At 38.4% G+C, this 21,923-nt stretch overlaps 3 protein-coding genes across 4 annotated transcripts; 2 read left to right on the top strand and 1 right to left on the bottom strand.

Annotated features, from left to right (window-relative positions):
• The first annotated feature begins 219 nt into the window (after nt 1–219).
• LOC107933793 (root phototropism protein 2) lies at nt 220–2,790 on the top strand. The gene is made up of 5 exons (XM_016866073.2): nt 220–503; nt 592–661; nt 745–1,122; nt 1,204–1,929; nt 2,032–2,790. The coding sequence occupies exons 1-5, from the start codon at nt 442–444 to the stop codon at nt 2,518–2,520; spliced, it is 1,725 nt and encodes a 574-aa protein (XP_016721562.2). The 5' UTR covers nt 220–441; the 3' UTR covers nt 2,521–2,790.
• A 4-nt stretch (nt 2,791–2,794) lies between these two features.
• Nucleotides 2,795–3,945, bottom strand: LOC107933794 (uncharacterized). 2 transcript variants are annotated; one of them, XR_001693709.2, is made up of 2 exons: nt 3,323–3,945; nt 2,795–3,039 (listed from the first exon to the last, which is right to left on the bottom strand). XR_001693709.2 is itself a non-coding variant. In XM_016866074.2 (2 exons), exons 1-2 carry the CDS (start codon nt 3,485–3,487, stop codon nt 2,847–2,849), a joined length of 375 nt encoding a protein of 124 aa, XP_016721563.1. In that variant the 5' UTR covers nt 3,488–3,606; the 3' UTR covers nt 2,795–2,846. The 2 variants fall into 2 exon arrangements, 1 of the variants encoding a protein (XP_016721563.1); XM_016866074.2 differs by having other exon boundaries at nt 2,795–3,056; nt 3,323–3,606.
• Nucleotides 3,946–15,355: 11,410 nt separating this feature from the next.
• LOC121219953 (uncharacterized) lies at nt 15,356–17,978 on the top strand. Its single transcript, XM_041098820.1, has 2 exons — nt 15,356–16,013; nt 16,155–17,978. The coding sequence occupies exon 2, from the start codon at nt 16,703–16,705 to the stop codon at nt 17,702–17,704; it is 1,002 nt and encodes a 333-aa protein (XP_040954754.1). The 5' UTR covers nt 15,356–16,013; nt 16,155–16,702; the 3' UTR covers nt 17,705–17,978.
• Nucleotides 17,979–21,923: the final 3,945 nt, after the last annotated feature.

The raw sequence follows: 21,923 nt of genomic DNA, 5'->3' as shown, positions 1-21,923 counted from the left end.
TTTGGAGAAAAAAAAGACCTACAACTAATTGAAACCCTCCAAAGCAATCTCAACGCTCATCAAAGCTGACAAAGAGAAGAACTTTTGGATTCCATTTTTCAACCATGTAACTTAGTTTTATAAGTTTCTTTTTTCAAAAAAAAAAGCGTAAAAGCTTTGCTTTTTTATTTTTTTTCCATGATATTTAAATCCAATGTAATAGCCAAAGGAAAGTACGGTTTGTCGTGAAGCAGTATCAGGGTATAATGGTCCATACTCAAAATTAGTCACAGCTCACAGCGGATAAGGTCACAAGCATGAAAAGCAAAATCAAAGGAGCCAATGAGATTAATTGAATCTCTATAAAAAAAAACTATACATCTTCTCATAATAGAAACAGCTCCATTTCTCCTCAGTTTCCCTACGTTCTTCATTCCCCTTACCAAACCAGCTCGCCTATCTATGGCTACTCCACTAAGGAGCAACAGCAGGCTGTCCACTGCCATGGAGAGGACCGGCCAGTGGTACATCCAATTACTTTACCATGCCTACTCACTTGTATTACCCTAGTGCGATTCTTTATTAGTTATCGTTATTTATGGTTAATTTCAGGGTTTTCTCCCAAGAGATTCCTACTGATGTTATTGTCGAAGTTGGTGAAGCCAATTTCAATCTCCACAAGGTAAAATTCCTTTGCGTTTTATGTTTAATATTTAGTGGCAAATTCTGGGTATGATCCAACAGGGCATATGGTCATGAATGCAGTTCATGCTGGTGGCAAAGAGCAATTACATAAGGAAGTTGATAATGGAAACAAATGAAGCGGATTTGACAAGAATCAACCTGTCTGAAATCCCCGGAGGCCCTGAGATCTTCGAGAAAGCAGCCAAGTTCTGCTACGGCGTTAATTTCGAGATTACAGTGCATAACGTGGCGGCTCTCCGATGTGCTGCCGAGTATCTCCAAATGACGGATAAATACTGCGACAACAACCTGGCAGGGCGCACCGAAGATTTCCTCTCACAGGTTGCCCTGTCTAGCCTTTCTGGCGCCGTCGTCGTTCTCAAATCATGCGAGGATCTGCTTCCCATGGCTGAGGAGCTCAAGATTGTTCAAAGATGCATTGATGTAGCCAGTGCTAGGGTGCGTGTATTTTTTATGCGAATCGATTTAATTATGTTATATACCATGAATATTAAATATAAACTGGATTGGTGCCTGCAGGCTTGTAACGAGGCGAGTTTCCCTTGCCGTACGCCTCCAAACTGGTGGACGGAAGAGCTATCGATCCTGGACGTTGAGTTGTTTGGTAGAATCATTGGCGCAATGAAACAAAGGGGTGCAAAACCCCTAACCATCGCTGCCGCTCTCATAACTTACGCGGAGAGATGGCTCCGAGATCTAGTACGAGATCACTCGGGCAACGGCATCAAGTGTTCGGAGCCCATTGACTCTGATCTTCGGATCCAGCAGCGTGAGCTTTTAGAGTCCATTGTGCAACTGCTTCCGGCGGAGAAAGCTGCCTTTCCGATCCACTTCTTGTGTTGCCTTCTCCGCTGTGCAATTTTTCTGAAAGCCTCCAGTGCTTGCAGGAACGAGGCGGAGAAACGGATCTCGCTCATATTGGAGCATGTTACGGTTGATGATCTTTTGGTCCTGTCTTTCACATATGATGGGGAGAGGCTCTTCGATCTGGACAGCGTGAGGAGGATCATCTCCGGGTTTGTGGAGAAGGAGAAGAGCATGGCTGTTTTCAATGGCGGCGATTTTAGGGAGGTAAGTTCCTCCGCGATGCAGAGAGTTGCTAAGACTGTAGACGCATACCTGGCGGAGATAGCAACTGCAGTTGAACTTTCCATCTCCAAGTTCAACGGCATCGCCAATCTCGTCCCTAAAGGAGCCAGAAAGGTGGAGGATGATCTCTACCGGGCCATTGACGTCTACCTCAAGGTTAATTTTTAATCTTTTAATTAATCTGAAAGTTGAATAATTTATCAACAAATATGAATTGTGAGTTAATTTGTAAATGAATGAATTAATGCATGCATGCAGTCTCATCCAAATCTGGACGAGATAGAGAGGGAGAAGGTATGCAGCTCCATGGACCCCCTGAAGCTGTCCTATGAAGCTCGAGTGCATGCATCCCAAAACAAGCGCTTGCCTGTGCAGATTGTTTTGCACGCATTGTACTATGATCAGCTAAAGCTAAGGAGTGGGGGGGCGGATGACCGCAACCAGCCAGACGCCGTGACCACCAGGAATCAGTTGCAGGCAGACGTGTCGCTGGTAAAGGAGAATGAGGCATTGCGAACGGAGCTTTTGAAGATGAAGATGTACATATCGGACATGCAGAAGAACAATCAAACTGGAACTAGTTCAAAGAGCGTTGGGACCAGAAAGCCTACCTTCTTCTCTTCCATGTCCAAGACTCTAGGCAAGCTAAATCCCTTCCGACATGGCTCCAAGGACACTTCCCATATCGATGATAACCTTGGAGTGGACGTTACCAAGCCTAGGAGGAGAAGGTTTTCAATCTCTTGATACCGCAGCTAGCTTGTTTGTTTGTTTGTGATGCTTGATGTTTACATATATTGTTTGATTTCTATATTTGTGATAAAACAATCTAAATTTCTTAATTATAAAAACTCATTGTGAGCAGAATAGTCCAGGGAAAAGGGAAAGTTGTACTAGCTGCTGCTTCTTTTTAATTTCATCCATCCACTCAACTTCATAACCTTCCTTCGATGTTCAAAATCTTATGTATTACTACTGTTGCTACTCAATATATTTCTAATGCGCCTATTAAAGTTTTGACTTGTGTAATGACCCATTTATCCCGGGCCCAAATAAACCAAAAAATAATCCATTTACAATAATGAGCCCAAAATGCCCTGGCCCAAAACCAAAATAACCCTAGCCCAACATTTAAACATTTTCAGTAAAATTAAAACCCTAATGCCCCTTACGCCGCTGCTCATGTGCCTCCAACGCACTCGTTGCCCTAGGCAGCCCCTACTTGCACCAAAACGGAAAATTCTTGCCTCCGTTGACCGCCATCGTCTGCAAAAGAAGGATACCTGTAAGAAATACAAAAACAACATCCAATAACAGTAGAGGCAATGAAAAATAAAAGAAAAAAAACACTTTGTATTCGGATATATAAGCCAGAAACCAAACAATGTAAAAAAAAAAGAAAAAAAACACGAACATTTGAAATAAGAAAAAAAAAGCAAGTTTAAAGGTGATTTTTTTTAACATTTCCGATTTGCATTTTTTTCTCGATCCATTTTTTGTATCTTCTATATATTCGAAATAAATAGAAAAAAGGAGAGGAAAGACATACCTGAATCGCCCGTGGCTCCGTCGGCGGAGGACCCTTCAACGCCGTTCGAAGGGGGCTTTGATAGAGGTCTAAAGCTCTCGGTCCCTTGGGTTGAAGACCCAGCTTCGGTGCGCTGCGAAATAAGGGCCGAAGAGCCCATTTCTTTCGCTGTCGGCCATTGGCCATGGTGGCGGCGCGTCGGAAGCCAGAGAGGCCCTAATAGCCTGAGAAAGGAAATTTATTGAGAAAGTTTGACTCTCTGTTTTCTTTTTTTTTTAAGTGAAGAATGAAATGTTTTTTTTTGTACTTTTTAATATTTATATGCGGCATAATATGACGCCGTTTTGAGCCTTGGCATCAGTGGCCAAAACGGTGCCGTTTTGGCATTTGACCCGTGACCCGACGCGACAGTACTGAGGATCCGCGTGTTTTGCTAGAAGGGGCTAATTCATGGTCAGCCCCTCCGTTTATGCAGTGAAGTACAACCGGGTCCATCCCTTTTTTATTTTATTTTATTTATTTCAACCACGGCACTTTTAAACCCATTTCAATTGGGTCCCTGCGCAAAACGACGTGTATAAAGGACGGGAATATTTTCCAGATCAGTCCTTCACTCCTTGCACGTGCTCTATTTCGGTCCCCTACCTTGTTTAATTATTATTTTTATTTATTTTTTAATTATTAAAAAACAGATTCTTTGATTATTTCAATTAATATTTATTTACTTATTTTCAATTATTAATCAGACTTACATTAGTATTTGTTTATTTATTTATTTATTTGTTTATTATTTGGTTTGTTCATTTTGTTTTGGCCATTATGGTTGCTATTTATTTCATTATTTATTTATTTGTCCCTTTTTTAAATACTTTCAAGTTTTAGTCTTTATTTATTATAATTATAGTTGTCGTTATGAATGTTATTATTATATTGCCGTTTACATCGTCATTTTTCATGCATGTTAGCATTAGGATTTGTTAGCATCGATGTTATATAATTGTTTATTTATGTATATTACATCATGATTATGTTCAATTTATATAGTGCTATTATTATTAATCGTGTATGATATCTTCTTGTTTTAAACAGTGTATTTTTAAATATGATCAAATTCGCACATATGATTTTTATTTTTTTATTTAAAAAAAACATAGTTATTACTCGGATTCAAAAGGAACATTTTCAAAAGGTAATATTTTGCATTTGAAAATTCGAGAAAACGTGTACTAACGTGTTGGGTTTCGATTTCTCGTTTAACCAAATAGCCAAATATCCTTTTAAAATTTCAAAGTACGGGTTTTGGAAATCATAAGGTGATTTTAGTTTCGAGGGTTTAAAGTATCGTATCCTAAAGTGTTGGATGTGATATTCTCTTGGAACAAAAGAATCTTAAATTCCAGCCCATGTTATTCGAAAATCCCTAAGATCGTGTTTTTTTTTCTCTTCAAAGTTTTCAATTTAAAAAAAAAAACGCAATATTTTATTCTAGAGAGGCAATATTTTGCGATTGGAAATTCGAGAAAACGTGCCCTAACGTGTTGGGTTTCGATTTCTCGTTTAACCAAATAGCCAAATATCCTTTTAAAACTTCAAAGTATGGGTTTTAGAAACCATAAGGTGATTTTGGTTTCGAGGATTTAAAGTATCGTATCCTAATGTATTGGGTGTGATATTTTCTCGGAACAAAAGAATCTTAAATTTCAATCCATGTATTTCGAGTTTTTTTTAAGGATCGTATTTTTAAAACTCTTCAAAGTTTTCAATCTTCGACATTAAGATATTAATTAATTAACTAGGTACCAATTTTGGGCGTTACGAGGGTGCTAATCCTTCCTCGTACGTAACCGACTCCCGAACCCGTTTTCTGAATTTCGTGGACCAAAATCGTTGTTTTAATAAAATTAAATAATTTATTAAAAACAACCACTTTTCGAGGTGACCCGATCATACCTCATCAAAAAAGATTGGTGGCGACTCTCGTTTTTCGTTTTTGTTTTCAAAATTTAAGTCGACTCCATTTTATCGAAAAAATGGTGTCAACAGCTTGGCGACCCCACTGGGGATCTTCAAGAGAGTCAAGCCATAAGTTAATTACTTTTTATCTTTTTGTCGAGAATCGAAAACTTGGTTTAAACATACGATCTTTTCGTTGCATTTCGTTTGTCTTTTTTACGATCTTCATCATTGTGGTTTATAATTGTTATTGGTTTAAGTTTTGGTATCTTTCTGCATATGGCATTGCATGACCGTTGGTTGCACCCTTTTAAGTGGGAGTGAGAAACTAGTCTTTCGTGAGGTCTTCACCTCCGTGCAGGATAGTGGATCGCTTTCGGGATACATCCGTACCTATGTTTTCGTGAGATTTTCATCTCTGTGTAGCCATAGGGAAATGTATTCCCCTGAACCGAACTTGGTCTGCATGAGCCTATAATGGATGAGGATCGAGGAATCTACTGATTCAAGTACCTTTACCTTAGAAGCCAAACCACATATTGTGAACCTTAGGAACTTGCCCTAGGGAGAACTACGTCGAACCCTAATAACTACCCAAATAGGTGCTTTATTATTTCTTATCTGTATTGAATCTTATTGTTGTACATGATACTAACTTGTGGTGTTTTGTTTTGGCTGCATGACATTTTGACTACATGACATTACATTATAAAAGGCGCTGATTCACATTCGGTTACTAGATAGAAAACTTATCATGGAAAAAAATTTTCTTAATAAAGTGGAAAATAATGCGGTTGTCCGAATATGGTAAAAAAATGCAACTCGAAAAATGTGATAGTCTGACGAAGGGGTACACATCAGAATTGTGAGACTTCACTTGTATCAGCGTAACTCAGAATAATCTCCAAGAGTTGAAAGAAATATGGGCCCAATGGGATGATGAAGTCAAACAGTTATTTCGCTGTAATTATGGTGATTTGCCGTATTTACTCGACATCAAGGTGGATGAGTATTTATTTCGAGCTCTAACCCAGTTTTGGAATTCTACTTATAGCTACTTCACCTTTGGGAAAGTAGACATGATGCCTACTGTGGAGGAGTATACGGCTTTACTTCATTGTCCGAGAGTTCAAGTGGATAAAGTTTATTCTAGAGCAGCCAATGTTCTAACTTTTGCAAAGAAGCTAATGAAAATCACTAGAATGAGAGAATAATGGGTCACGGTGCAGATCAAACAAAAAAGGGAAAACAAATGTATCCCTTGGAAAAGTTTGCGATATCAGATTTTGGCACACCTCGATACAAAGAAAAAGGTCGATGTTTTTGCTTTGAGTATTTACGGGCTGGTTATTTTTCCTAAAGCGTTAGGAAACATAGACGAAGCAGTTATAGATTTGTTCGATCAACTTGGTAGGAGGGTCACACCTGTCCCAACAATTTTGGCTGAGACATTCAGATCTTTGAGCGCATGTCAGAAAGCAGGTGAGGGAAGATTCATTTGTTATGCACAGCTTCTGTTGGCTTGGTTTCACAGTCACTTTTGGAAAGTGGATAAGATTTTATATCGAGTATTATCTGAAAATTATTCACCATTAAAAGAATTAGAAGTGACACCAAGACGTGATGACATTATAGAGGAAAGATGGATGGCGATCCTTCAAAATCTCCAAGATGAAGATGTTGAATGGAAAGCTCCTTGGATGGTGCCTGACGAGATTTTGTACCGGTGTGGGGACTTCGACTGGGTTCCTTTACTTGGAATTTGGGGAGCTGTCGGATATACCCCTTTGCTCGTGTTAAGACAATATAGATCAAGACAGTTCATACCGGTAACACAGGGGCTGGCTCAGTGTGAGTTTTCTTACAAGGATGATAACTACAAGAGAAAGATTCGAGAAATGTCTAACGCGTGGAAACAAATTCATCAGATGAAAAGATTTACCGTAGGAGCAATGACAACTCCAGAATATTATGAATGGTGGAGTAAGAGGGTCAATGACAATATCTCCGAGCTAGGTCATGAAAACAGCTAGTCGATAGAAGAACATCTGCGAGTCGTCCCTTCTGAATTGAAAATTATAAAGCAAGATTTTGAAAGGAGAAATACGGAATTAGAAAAGAAGATAGAGCAAATGGAAGAAGAAAAGATGAATTTGAGATTAGATGCGGATGTTCAAAAAATCGAGACAGAAAGATTAAGAAAAGGGAAAACCAAGGCCGAAGAGGATCTAGATAGCTTTAAGATAGATTATAAGAAGGTGCGCCGATCGATGAGAACTGCTGGGTTGGGAAAAACTTCGGAGCAGTGGCGTGAAGAGATTCAAGAAGAAAAGAACAAGGTTGATAGACGGGAAAGGAAATTCCAAGAGCTCCAGACACAAAATGAGGCTCTAATGAAGAGTTTTTCAGAGAACAAAAGAGAAAAAGGTAAACTAAAAGATAAAGTGGCTGAGTTAGAAGGCTCTCTCCATCGGTATCAAAATCGAAACTTTGTGATAGAATTGAAAGCAAGCTTAAATAAAATTGAAGAAATGAAAGAAAGAACAAAAGAGTTAGAAATGGCATTGCAAAATTGTGAGATCTGGATCGAGTACTTAGAGGCTAATGAAGACCGTCAAAATGAACAACTTCACGTTTTTCAAAACCAGGTCAGAAACAGAGATCACATTATGGGAGAAGCCGTGGCTCAGATTCGGAAGGTAACCGATCACTTACAAACCTTGACGGTACAGGCTGACGTACTAAGTGTAAGATATGAACTGGAATTAGACCGGGGGAAAGAGCTAGCTTCACTACTTAAGAGAACTAGAATTTTGAGCATTAGGGCAAAACCGTATATGTAATCTATTTTATGTAAAGGATTTTATTTTTTAATAAAGTTTTCAAAATGAAATTGAATTATAATTGACGCATTTTTGCATTCATTTCATGCATTGCATCGCATCATATGCATTAATGACCATTAAAAGATCCTAATTGAATAAAATTATTTTAGTTATCCTGGAACATCCTTACGGCATAAGAAAGAAAACAAAAGCAATGGATCAAAGGTTAGAAAAGGTTGGAACAAATGCAAAAAGAAATGCAAGATAAGATGCAAGAACAATTGGATAAAATCCAATAGGACGTGCTAAAATCCCAAAAGACTATGATGGGCCAACTGGCACAATTATTGGCTAGAGGAAATGATAAAGGAAAGAGTCCTGTAATCAATTTTAGGATTGATCATGAGGACCCTGTTTATCCTCCAGGTTTTGCCCCAACGAACACTCAGGCACAACCAGATATATGTCCACAAAGAGTGCCTGTTCATATCAGACCTTAATACCAAGTCAGCGCCTCAGCACCAATAAACTTTCAGAAAGGCTCGGATTCTAACTCGGGAGATAATCCAACCAACCCTGTTGTCCCTGATCTAGACGATGTAGCGAAAGTAGAGATGGAGAGATCTTATATAGAAGAAGAAAAGATCAGGTGCTGCTAAGATGCGTAGACGCTGTAGAGGCCTAACAAATCTTAGAAGAGATCCATGAGGGAGTTTGTAGAACACATGCTAATGGTTTCACAATGGCCAAACAAATCATGAGATTCAGATATTATTGGTCCACCATGGAAGGAGATTATATCAAATATGTCAAGAAATGCCATAAGTGCCAAATTTATGGAGACAAGATTCACGTGCCCCCTTCACCTCTCCATGGCCTTTCTCTATGTGGGGCATGGATGTCATTGGGCCGATCTCGCCAAAAGTTTCGAATGAGCATCGATTCATACTTGTAGTTATTGACTACTTGACTAAGTGGGTAGAGGCCGCTTCTTACACCAATGTTACAAAGTCAACAGTGAGCAGATTCCTAAAAAAAGAGATCATATGTCGGTACGGGATGCCAGAAATGATTATATCCGACAATACGTTGAACTTGAACAACAGCACTATAGCGGAGGTCTGTAATCAATTCAAGATCAAACACCACAACTCATCGCTATATCACCTAAAAATGAATGGTGCGGTAGAAGCAGCCAATAAAAACATCAAGAAGATCGTAGGAAAGATGACTGAGACTTATAAGGATTGGCACGATAAGTTACCATTTGCCCTTTTTGCCTATCGAACGTCTATCAGAACCTCTATCGGGGCAACACCTTTCTCATTGGTGTATAGAATGGAGGCAGTTTTGCCCATTGAAGTAAATATTCCTTCCCTCTAAGTTTTATCAAAACTGAAACTAGATGAAGTATAATGGATTCAATCCCGATATGATCAACTGAATTTGATCGAATAAAAGAGGCTACGAGTTATACGTCATGGTCAAATGTACCAAAGGAGAATGATGCGAGCTTACAATAAAAAGGTTCGTCCCAGGGAATTCCACGAAGGAGACTTGGTACTGAAGAAAATCCTTCCCATACAAAAAGACTTTAGAGGAAAGTGATGCCAAATTGGGAAGGACCTTATGTGGTAAAAGAAAGGCTTTTCTAAAGGAGTGTTAATTTTGACCGAGATGGATGGAAAGAACATGCCTAATCCTGTGAATTCAGATTCAGTCCAGAAGTACTTCACCTAAAAAAAGGGAGGAGAGGCCAAGGTGAAAACCCGCAAAGGGCGCCTTCAGACCAAAGGGGTTTTGAATTGAAAACCCAGGAATGGGCAGTTCAAATTTTAATCAAAGGTGGGGCATGCGGTAACTTTGTTCTCTCTGAATTAGCAAGAAGGTGATACGTTACATCTTGGGGGATTAACACAGTCTTCTAGGACTTCTAAACATATATCAAGTTCAAAAGGGTCCTCAAGAAGTTTGGGGCAGAGAAGCTCATGCTACGATATCTGGGGCACTTATTTCCATTTTATTCATTTTTTGTATTTTTGACAAAATACGCCATCTTGATTAATTTATTCTCATTTTGTATTCTAGAAAAATTTGCTATCTTGATTGATTCATTCATTTCGAGCTTTTCTCTCAACAAAATTTCATCTTGTCCATTTTGATAATCTTTTTCAAGCATTTTTCATTGAAATAACGATTATTGGACTGATAATATTCAAGCAAAAGAAGTTTTGCATATTACTCTAGAAGCTTCTAAATGGTACGAGGACCTGAAACAGGGTTATTGTTTAGAACTAATGAACTTAAGGGTTAGAAGCATTGGAGAAAGAATAGTCTAAATTGTGACTATTTCTTTGGCTTTTCTGTCAAAAATACTGGCTGAATAAGAAGACATCGATGATAGAACCTTGATAAACAACGAGGAATGACAATCCGTATATTAAAAAGGGATCATTCTCATGACATTCTACATTCATGCAAATATCATTCATACACATCTGGTTAGGAAATTTTGATTCATTCCAATCATAATATTCTAATCACTAGGCATAAATAGGCCCATGAAATGGGTTCTACAGGTTATGTTCCCCAGAACAGATCGGTGAAACCATAAACCCTATACCTTTGAAGTTATAGTGGAATGGATTGAAGAAGATTGTAGATCTTGTTTTCCTGTACTGGCAGTGAAGCAGATCGAAGGCACTAGCCTTATCTCCCTAAGTAGTAGTGGAGTAGGTTGAATATTGCAGATCATGTCTTCCTAAGCAGTAGTGGAGCAGATCGAATACGGCGAATCTTATCTTCTCAAGGTAGTAGGGAAGCAGATTCAAGCCACCAATCCTATCTCCCTAAGCAGCAGTAGAGTAAGTTGAAGATTGTAGATCTTATCTCCCTAAGCAGTAGTGGAGCAGATCGAAGACTGTGAATCTTATCTTCCCAAGGCAGTAGGGAAGTAGATATAAGCCACAAACTCTATCTCCTTGAAGTTGCAGTGGAGCAGACTAAAATCACGAATCTCGTCCCCCTAAAGTTGTAGCAGAGTGGATTGAAGCTACAAACTATATTTCTCTAAAGTGCAGTGGAGTGAATCGAAGCAACAAGACGTAGTCGACTGAAACGAAACTACTTGAAGAAGAAAAGCACAAAAAGAAGTCAAGAACTTGGGGAAACCGGGCAAAATTGGTCTTTCTTAGTCTTTGCTCTGTTCTCGTTACACGACAACGAGCAAAGAAGGGTAACTGTAATGACCCATTTATGCCCGGGCCCAAATAAAACCAAAAAATAATCCATTTACAAGAATGAGCCCAAAACACCCTGGCCCAAAACCAAAATAACCCTAGCCCAACATTTAAACATTTTCAGTAAAATCAAAACCCTAATGCCCCTCAAGTCGCTGCCCATGTGCCTCCAGCACACTCGTCGCCCGAAGCAGCCCCTACTTGCACCAAAATGGCAAATTCCTGCCTCCGTTGACCGCCATCATCTACAAAAGAAAGATACCTGCAAGAAATACAAAAACAACAGCCAAGAACAGTAGAAGCAATGAAAAATAAAAGAAAAATCACTTTGTATTCGGCTATATAAGCCAAAAACCAAACAATGTAAAAAAAAAAGAAAAAAGAAAAAAAACACGAACATTTGCAATAAGAAAAAACAAAAAGCAAGTTTAAAGGTGATTTTTTTTAACATTTTCGATTCGCATTTTTTTTTCGATCCATTTTTTGTATCTTCTGTATATACGAAATAAATAGAAAAAAGGAGAGGAAAGACATAGCTGAATCGCCCGTGGCTCCGTCGGCGGAGGACCCTTCGCCGTCGTCGGAATCGGGCTTTGATAGAGGTCTAAAGCTCTCGGTCCCTTGGGTTGAGGACCCAGCTTTGGTGCGCTGCGAAATAAGGGCCGAAGAGCCCATTTCTTTCGTCGTCGGCCATTGGCCATAGTGGCGGCGCATCGGAAGCCAGAGAGGCCCTAATAGCCGGAGAAAGGAAATTTATTGAGAGAGTTTGACTCTCTATTTTCTTTTTTTTTAAAGTGAAGAATGAAATGTTTTTTTTTGTGTTTTTTAAATATTCATATGGGGCATAATACGACGCCGTTTTGAGCCTTGGCATCAGTGGCCAAAACAATATCGTTTTGGCATTTGACCCGTGACCCGACCCGGCAGTACTGAGGATCCTCGTGTTTTGCTAGGAGGGGCTAATTGCATGTTCAGCCCCTCCGTTTATGCAGTGAAGTACAATTGGGTCCATCCCTTTTTTATTTTATTTTATTTCGACCGCGGCACTTTTAAACCCATTTCAATTAGGTCCCTGTGCAAAACGACGTGTATAAAGGACGGGGATATTTTCCAGATCAGTCCTTCACTCCTTGCACGTGCTCTATTTCGGTCCCCTACCTTGTTTAATTATTTTTTTTATTTTTTTAATTATTTAAAAAAATAGATTCTTTGATTATTTCAATTAATATTTATTTACTTATTTTCAATTATTAATCAGACTTACATTAGTATTTATTTATTTATTTATTTGTTTGTTTATTATTTGGTTTGTTCATTTCGTTTTGGCCATTATGGTTGCTATTTATTTCATTATTTATTTATTTGTCCCTTTTTTAAATACTTTCAAGTTTTAGTCTTTATTTATTATAATTATTGTAATACCAATTTTTTCTTCCCAGGCCTATACAAAATAAAATACAGCAGGCCCATCTACAGACCAAAACCATATTCAAAAAAACCTAGCCTAAGAAGCAGCAAGATTCAGCCGCATGCCCAACAGCAGCCTCCCTAACTGCCGCCGCATCCTCCGCGTACGTACACCTCTTCCACAGCCTCCATACCTACGAGAAAAGCGGATCCAAACAGCAATAGACGCAGCAAATAATGAAATAGGATTTTTTACTTTTATTTTGCTGTAATTTTGGCTATAAAAAGCCATCAAAAATCTGTAAAATGGGGGGGAGACCGAAAGAAATTCAAAGGCAAATAGATTTTTCTTTTTGAAAGACAAATGTTTTCTTTCTCTCTGGTTTTTACCTCATTGAGATTATCATTCTTTTATTTTGTTTCATATATACATATATCTTATTTTTTCTATAGAGTTTCTTTTTATTTTTATTTATTTTTGTTTAAAATATAAAGAAAAGGGACGAACTTACCTCTCTCTCGCCGGAATCGCTGAACTGAGGCCGTCTCTGTCGCGAACGGAGGCTGATTGGCCAAGAACGGCGGCGGCTGAGACAGGGCATGGAACCCTAGCAGATAAACAAAGGATTTTAGTTTTTTATTATTATTTCCTCTGCTGCAAATGACATTTTCGGCAAAAAAATGGGGTTTAAATGAGGACACCAAAATGGTGTCGTTTTGCCAAAGCCAGACCCGCGCGTCGACCCGACCCGTAAGCAAGGGTCCGCGTGTCTAGCTTGAAGGGTAAAATTGCGCAATTGATCCTTCCTTTTTTGCAATGCCTTCCAATTAAATCCTTTTTCTTATTTCAGAAATTAGGCCGCATATTTTACTTCTGTTTCGATTGGGTCACCTGTTGCGCTGCGTTTTGGAAGGACAGGATAATTTCCCTTTTGGTCCTTCGATGTCACGCGCGCATTCAATTGGGTCCTTTCTTTTTTAAATTTATTCTAAATCCGCCCATTTCTTTCGTTTTTAATTCAGTTCAATCCATTTTAGTTTCTTATCATAATTATGCTATACCCTTATTTTATTTTATTTATTGTTATTATTGTTAACATTATTATTATTATTCACACACTTTTAAATTTTTTTTTCACATACTCATATTTTATATATACTTACACTTTTTTTTACTTTGTAAATATATACGTATATATATAATTTTATATTTTTATTTTATTAATTCACGTACACATATTTTATATATTTTATTATTATATTATCTTCTTAGTTTTTTATATATAGTTTATATATACATATATATATATATACATTTACATTTTATAATACATATACATTCTTTCATTTTATAATTCATTCACATTTTCATATACATATATATATTTTCGTAGTTTATTTATATATTATATTTTTTTTTGTTTTTCCTTGTAAATATATACACACACATATATATATATATTTCATATATATACATACATATTTTCTTAGAAATTATAATAAGTTTTTTTTGTTTTGTTTTATATATTTCATTCATTTCTTATTTTTGTATACTTATATGTACTTGTTTTAATATATGCATATACATGTTTTCAAAGTTTATTTATGTATCATACTTATATTTTGAAAATACATATATACATATAATTTAAAGTTAAAGTTTTGGTTTTATGTGTACATTAGCATTTTACAATACTTTTTAAGGAAAATATACATTGGGTTTCGTAAAAACATTAAAATCGTTCTTATTTTCTGAATATTTGGCATTCATGATTCTCGAGAAAGGTCGTGTCCTAACTTACTGGATCGCGGTTATTTTTCGATGAATTTAGAACACTAAGTATCCTCTTTGCAATAAATTCGAAAATTTTAAATAAAAGCTTATTCTTGGGAATTTAAAATGTTGGGTCCTAACTTACTGGTCATGACATTTATATTCTCGAGATAAGAATTTTCAAAAGCAAAAGGCAATGTTCGAATATTTTGAAGATTTAAAAACATTGTGCCCTAGCTCACTGGGTGTGGTGTTTTATTTCTTTGAAATAGGAATGTCTTATTATTTTAATTCGTTCATGAAATAAAAAAGTTCCTTTTAAAATCTTTTCAAATTTTCGACACCAAGGCATTAAAAAATCAATTTGGTACCAATTTTGGGCGTTACGAGGGTGCTAATCCTTCCTCGTGCGTAACTGACTTCCGAACCTGTTTCCTCAAATTTCGCAGACCAAAATTATTTTTAAGGTAGGCCGATCACACCTTAATAAAAGATAGGTGGCGACTCCAGTTTTGTTTTTAAAGTCGACAACTAAATTTTTGTTTTCAAAAAAATGGTTTCGACAGCTTGGCGACTCCACTGGGGACCTTAGAGAGTCGAGCCATAAACTGATTATGTTTTGTCTTTGTGTCGAAAATCAAAAGTTTTTAAATAATTCATGAGTTCCCTTTGCACTCATTGATTTTTTCATCATGGTGTTGGCAACTTTGCATTTGCATTTTGCATTTTACCCTTTAAGTGGGAGCGAGAAACTAGTCCTTCGTGAGGTTTTCACCTCCGTGCAGGGTAGTGGACCGCTTCCGGGATACATCCGTACCTATGTCTTCGTGAGATTTTCATCTCCGTGCAGCTATAGGGAAATGTATCTCCCTGAACTGAACTCGATCCACATGAGCCTATAATGGGTGAGGATCGAGGAATCTACTGGTTCGGGTACCTTTACCTTAGAAGCCAAACCGCATATAGTGAACCTTAGGAACTTACCCTAGGTAGAATTACTCAAAACCTTAGTAGATACCTGACTAGGAGTTTTTATTATTTCCTGATTGTATTGGATTTAATGTTTATACCCGATATTAACCCGTTTTGTTTTGTTTTGGTTATGATTGCATTGCATTTGCATTTTAGAAAAGAGATGTTGGTTCAAGTTTGATTGCTAATTTAGAAAGCCTATCATAAGAAAACGGGTTTCTTGATAAAATAGAAAATAGTTCGGCAGCCTGAATGTATTCCAAGAAATGCAAGAAGGGCGATGGAAGAATTCGTGACTTTACTTCGGGGCCCCGAGGATTCAAGATGATTGTCTAAGAGCTTTCAACATTCCAAATTTCTTAAAGAAGCTAATGAGCATTGCGAGGATAGGCAGACAACGGATTGCAACCAGAATCAAGCAGAATGAGCTAGCAATGACATCCTTTGGAAGTTCGCGAGGTTTATCTTAACATTCGGATGAAGAAGGAGAAGATGTCTTTGCTTGGAGTATGAGGGCAAAGCCGTATATATATCCGCTTTATGTAAAGAAATTTGTCCTCTAGTAAAGTTTTCTAAATGGAATTGAATCAGAATTAACGTCTCTTTATGCATTCATCTCATGCATCGCATGATATGCATTAAAAACATTTAATTGATCCTAATTAATTAAAATTATTGCTCAGTTAACCTGGAAACCAACAAACCAACCTGACACCGATACGGCACTCGAGCAAAGACAAAAGATATGGATCAGAGATTAGAGAAGCTCGAACAGTACCAGAAAGAGATGCAAGACCGGCTTCAGCTACAAATGTAGGAGCGGTTAGACAAGATGAAGCAAGAAATGTCTGAGAAGATGCGGGAATCTCAAGAGGATATAGTGGCAAAGTTAACCCGACTGATAACTAAGGGAGGTGACAAAGGAAAAGGTCTCATGGCAGATGTCGATGAGGGAAATGATGATGAACTTTTCTATCCTCCAGGTCTCACCCCTCCACATGAGCGAGCTCAAGCTGAATACCCGCGCAAATCTACTGTCACCATCATGCCTTAACAATTTCGAGCTGGTATTTCGAACCTCCAAACGGGGCCGGGTTTTAATCCCGAAAATAATCCTATTAACTCTGCCATTCCTGACTTCGATGAAGTGGTTGAGAAGGAAAGAGTGAAAGAGGAGTTACCGAGACAGTTACAGGAGAGATGCAAGTGGCTCGAAGAGAAGTTCAAGGCGATGGAAGTCATTGAAAGTTATCGAGGCATTGACGCAAAAGAGCTGAGTTTAGTGCCAGACCTTGTACTTCCTCATAAATTTAAGATGCCTGAATTTGAGAAGTACAATGGGACGACTTGCCCAGAGGCTCATATCACCATGTTCTGCAGGCGAATGGCTGGATACGTTAATAATGACCAGCTATTAATACATTGCTTCCAAGACAGCCTTGCAGGGGCAGCATCCAAGTGGTACAATCAGTTGAGTCGTGCCACGATGTGTTCATGGAGAGACTTGGCGCAAGCATTCATTAAACAATATAGTCATGTGACAGACATGGCTCCTGATAGAATCACCCTTCAAAATATGGAGAAGAAGCCGAGTGAAAGTTTCAGGCAATATGCACAAAGATGGAGGGAAGTCGCAGTCCAAGTCCGGCCACCGCTCTTGGAGAAAGAAATGACCATGCTATTTATTAACACACTGAAAGCCCCATTCATTACGCATATGTTAGGAAATGCTACAAAAAGCTTTTCTGACATAATTATGAATGGTGAAATGATCGAAAATGCGATAAGAAATGGGAAAATTGATATAGAGGAGAGTAACAAGAGGTCAGTCTCAAAAAGAAGAGAAAATGAGGTGAACAACACGGGTTACTCTAAATCAGTTACTGTTCAGCCAAGAAAGGTGGTTGGTAATCAACAAAATTCATCGAGGCAAGATTCCGGCATAAAGACTGAAAAGTTCCAGTTTACACCAATCCCAGTATCGTATAAGGAACTGTATCAAAATTTGTTTGATGCACATGTTGTTTCCCCTTTTCATGTGAAGCCTCTACAACCTCCGTATCCCGAATGGTATGATGCGAACACACAATGTGACTACCACGCGGGAATTACGGGACACTCGATTGAGAATTGCACCGCCTTCAAGAAGCAAGTTGAAAGACTTATCAACATGGGTATTATCAAGTTTGGTGACTCGTCTAGCGCAGGAAATCCGCTACCCAATCATGATTGAGGATGGAGGGACTGTAATGTATGAAGAAGTGGTGAGAAATTTGCACATCGATGCCATATATGCAGACACAATTTAAAGGGTCCTTGTTAGATATTTGCCTTAGAGGTGTTCTAAATAATGAGACTGCGGAGGAAACCCCTGAAGTATTTAAAGTCTGTTAGAGTAATGTTCAGAACACACTTGTTGCTTTCAGCCTAGAAGCAATAAGGTTTTCTTTGTGAAATAGGCTCACGTCTGAACATTATTATTTTAATGAAATACATTATTGCAATCATCTTTGAGCAAATGTTCATTCATTCTTTACATTTTTTTCATTTTTTTTGGATTTTTTTTTCTCTGCCAAACCATTCATTCATATTATTCATACATTCTTTTGTATATTCTCGGATACCTACTATGGGTCCCCAAATATCAATGTCATAAGAGACGCTGCTACATACTCAAAATTTCCTTTTGAGTGAGACATGTGTTTAGAGGGATCTCATAACTTTGAAGATGACATAGATTGTAGCTTATCTCCAGACTTGAGGAGGGTGATAGAATAAGAGGATAGACAGATCCTACATTGCGATGAATTATCAGAAATTGTGAGCTTGGTGAATTGACATGATCACAAAGACGAGGCGGGACCTTATAGAGCTACCCCAAGAATTCAATGATGTCTTCACATGGTCATACCCAGATATACTCGGGTTAAGCACTAGCTTGTAATCTGAATAACAGCATGATGTCAGAAATGGGCAGTAGGTTCAACATCGATGCTATGAATGATGCAGTAAACTTTCTTTGCTGAGGCAATATCCTCCTCTTTGGCTTATCATAGCTTTACTCATTGAAGTCGAATTGTCATTTCTTTACATTTTATCCTAAGAGGAAGACCCGAAGGTTCGTCCCAAAGAATTTCACAAGAGGGAACTAGTATTGAAAAAGATCCTTCCTATACAAAAGGATTTTAGAGAAAGATAGAGGCCAAATTAGAAGGGTCCATATGTTATAAATAAAGCCTTTTCTGGAGAAGCTTTGATCTTGAGTGAGATGGATGGTAAAAATTTACAAAGTCCTGTAAACTCAGATTCAGTCAAGAAATACTCTGCTTAAAAAAGGTGGGACCAAGGTGAAAGCCTACAAAGGGCGCTTTGAGTCAAAAAAAAAAAGAGACCAGGGTGAAACCCTACAAAGGGAGCCTTGAGTAAAAAAAAAGGAGAGGCTAAGGTGAAAACTCGCAAAGGGCGCCTTAGACTAAAGGGGATTTGAGTTGAAAACCCGAAAAAGGGCGGCTCAAATGTTGATCAGAATGGGGCATGAAGTAATCAGAGCAGCTCAAATACTGATCAGAATGGGATATGCAGTGGTCTTGCTATACCTGAATCAACAGGAAAGGGTAGGCGACATTTTGGGGGCATCGACAAAGTACTGTAGATCTCCTAAACACATGTTAAAGTCAGAATGGTCTTCAGAAAGTCTGTACAGAGAAGTTCAGGCTGCGATATCTGGGGCACCTAATCCTTATACTATTTTTGTTATTCTTAGAACACTTCATTCATTTCCAAGATATGCATTCCTAAATCAATTTCCTTGCTATCCATCTTTATTATCCTTGATAATTTATTCATTTCGAGCTATGCTCAGAGCCAACTCTATTCTTATCCATGATCTTTTTGCAAGCATGTTGCATTAGAATAATGGTTAATAGACTAATAAAACTTTCACAAGGGAAGTTTTGCATATTACTCTAGAAGTTTCTAAATAATACAGGAACCTAAAACAGGACTATTGTTTAGAACGCACCAGGTTGGAAATCTAATAGGGAAAAGTCTAAATTCAGACTATCCCTTTAAATTTTGTTGCCTAAAACATCGATTGGACAAAATGGCAATGTGTCATGCTGGTGACAAGGCTTCAATGAACAAGCAAGCAATGATCACCGAATAATAAGAAGAAGTTGTTCTTGGAGAGGAACATTCTTCATTTGTGCATGAGAATTTGGTATAACACCCTGGGAATGGTGTAAGGGACCAAAGAGTTTCATATCCTGTATCCTTGAATTGTGATAGTAGAGGATTGAGAAAAGACCAAATCTTTTTACTCTTGGGTGACAACGGGAGAAAGATGATATAAATTTTGCATCCCAATGGATCAAACTTGGAGGTTTACAATGAGGGGCAATCTGGTCAAGTGTTTCTTTCGAGACGCCAGCTGAGCAAGAGGGTGCTATAGCACATTAGCGATGAAACTTTAAATAAACTTTGAGTAATGATAACCTAAGTGAAAATGAGGGATCATTCTCGAAAAAATGACATTCTGCATTCATTCAAATGTCATTCATACACGCCTAGTTAGGAGTATTTGATTCATTTGATCATGACATCCTAATCATTAGGCATAGTTAGGTTCATAAAGTGAATTATACAGGTCATGTTCCCCAGAGAACAGATCGGTGAAATCATAAAGCCTTATCTCCCTGAACAACAGTTGAGCAGGTTGAGAAGCAGCAAGTCTTGTCTTCCTATATTGGTAGTGAAGTGGATCGAATATACAGATCTCGCCTTCCCATACTGGTGGCGAAGCAGATCGAAGGAAAAAGCAGATATTGTCTTCATGTACTGGCGTGAAGTAGATCAAATATAACAGATCTCGCCTTTCCATACTGGTGGCGAAGCAGATCGAAGGAATACATATCTTGTCTTCATGTACTAGCGTGAAGTAGATCGAATATACAGATCTCGCCTTCCCATACTGGTGGCGAAGCAGATCGAAAGAAAACAAATCTTGTCTTCATGTACTGGCGTGAAGTAGATCAAAGAAACAGATCTTGTCTCCCCATACTGGTGGTGGAGTAAGTCGAAGAAAACAGATCGTGTCTTCATGTACTGGCGTGAAGTAGATCAAAGATAATAGGTCCTGTCTTCCTATATTGGTAGCGAAGTGGATCGAATATACATCTTCCCATACTGGTGGCGAAGCAGATCGAAAGAATACAGATCTTGTCTTCATGTACTGGCGTGAAGTAGATCGAATATACAGATCTCGCATTCCCATACTGGTGGCGAAGTAGATCGAAGGAAAAAGCAGATCCTGTCTTTATGTACTGGCGTAAAGTAGATCAAAGATAACAGATCTCGCCTTCCCATACTAGTGGCAAAGCAGATCGAAGGAATACAGATCTTGTCTTCATGTACTAGCATGAAGTAGATCGAATATACAGATCTCGCCTTCCCATACTGGTGGCGAAGCAGATCGAAAGAAAGTAGATATTGTCTTCATGTATCAGCGTGAAGTAGATCAAAGTCAACAGATCTTGTCTCCCCATACTGGTGGTGGAGTAGATTAAAGAAAGCAGATCTTATCTTCATGTATCAGCGTGAAGTAGATCAAAGTCAACAGATTTTGTCTTCCCATACTGGTGGTGAAGTAGATAGAAAATAGCAGATCTTGTCTTCATGTACTAGCGTGAAGTAGATCAAAGATAGCAGATCTTGTCTTCATGTATTGGCGTGAAGTAGATCGAAGAAAACAGATCTTATCTTCATGTACTGGCGTGAAGTAGATCAAAGATACCAGATCTTGTCTTCCCATACTGGTGGCGAAGTAGATTGAAAATACAAGTCTTATCTCCCTAAAGTTGCAGTGGAGTAGACAGAAGAAAATAATCATATCTCCTTGAAGTTGCAATGGAGTGGACTAAAACCACAGATCTCATCTCTCCGAAGTTGCAGTTGAGCAGATCGCGTCAGATTTATCCTTAAGTTGTAGCAGAGCAAATTGAAGCTACAGGTCTTATCTCCCTGAAGTTGTAGTGGAACAGATTAAAGATAGCAAATTTAGTTCTTTTGAAAAGCTACAATGTATGAATCCTATCTCTCCGACATTACAGTAGGAGTGGATTGAAGCACCAGTTCCTATACCTCTAGAGATGCAGTAGGAAGGAACGAGGCTACTAACGCTAAGGTCCATATGGCCGGGCAAAAATTGGTCTTTTTAACACGATAACGAGCAAAGAGGGGCAGCTGTAATACCAATTTTTTTTGCCCGGGCCTATACAAAATAAAATACAGCAGGCCCATCTACAGACCAAAACCATATTCAAAAAAACCTAGCCTAAGAAGCAGCAAGCTTCAGCTGCATGCCCAACAGCAGCCTCCCTAACTGTCGCCGCATCCTCCGCGCACGTACACCTCTTCCACAGCCTCCATACCTACGAGAAAAGCGGATCCAAACA

Source organism: Gossypium hirsutum, chromosome D08, assembly GCF_007990345.1.
Source record: "Gossypium hirsutum isolate 1008001.06 chromosome D08, Gossypium_hirsutum_v2.1, whole genome shotgun sequence".
Taxonomy (NCBI): domain Eukaryota; kingdom Viridiplantae; phylum Streptophyta; class Magnoliopsida; order Malvales; family Malvaceae; genus Gossypium; species Gossypium hirsutum.
Note: the sequence above shows the minus strand (reverse complement) of the source record. Positions and strands in the feature narration are given on the sequence as shown.

Bases quoted from the DNA above. Each gene is read 5' to 3' on its own strand.
- LOC107933793 (XM_016866073.2), top strand. From the start codon at position 442: ATGGCTACTCCACTAAGGAGCAACAGCAGGCTGTCCACTGCCATGGAG. The intron at 662-744 runs GTAAAATTCCTT...TCATGAATGCAG, and splicing joins CCAATTTCAATCTCCACAAG to TTCATGCTGGTGGCAAAGAG. The intron at 1,930-2,031 runs GTTAATTTTTAA...GCATGCATGCAG, and splicing joins CCATTGACGTCTACCTCAAG to TCTCATCCAAATCTGGACGA.
- LOC107933794 (XM_016866074.2), bottom strand. From the start codon at position 3,487: ATGGCCAATGGCCGACAGCGAAAGAAATGGGCTCTTCGGCCCTTATTT. The intron at 3,057-3,322 runs GTATGTCTTTCC...TATTTCTTACAG, and splicing joins CGGAGCCACGGGCGATTCAG to GTATCCTTCTTTTGCAGACG.
- LOC121219953 (XM_041098820.1), top strand. From the start codon at position 16,703: ATGGAAGTCATTGAAAGTTATCGAGGCATTGACGCAAAAGAGCTGAGT.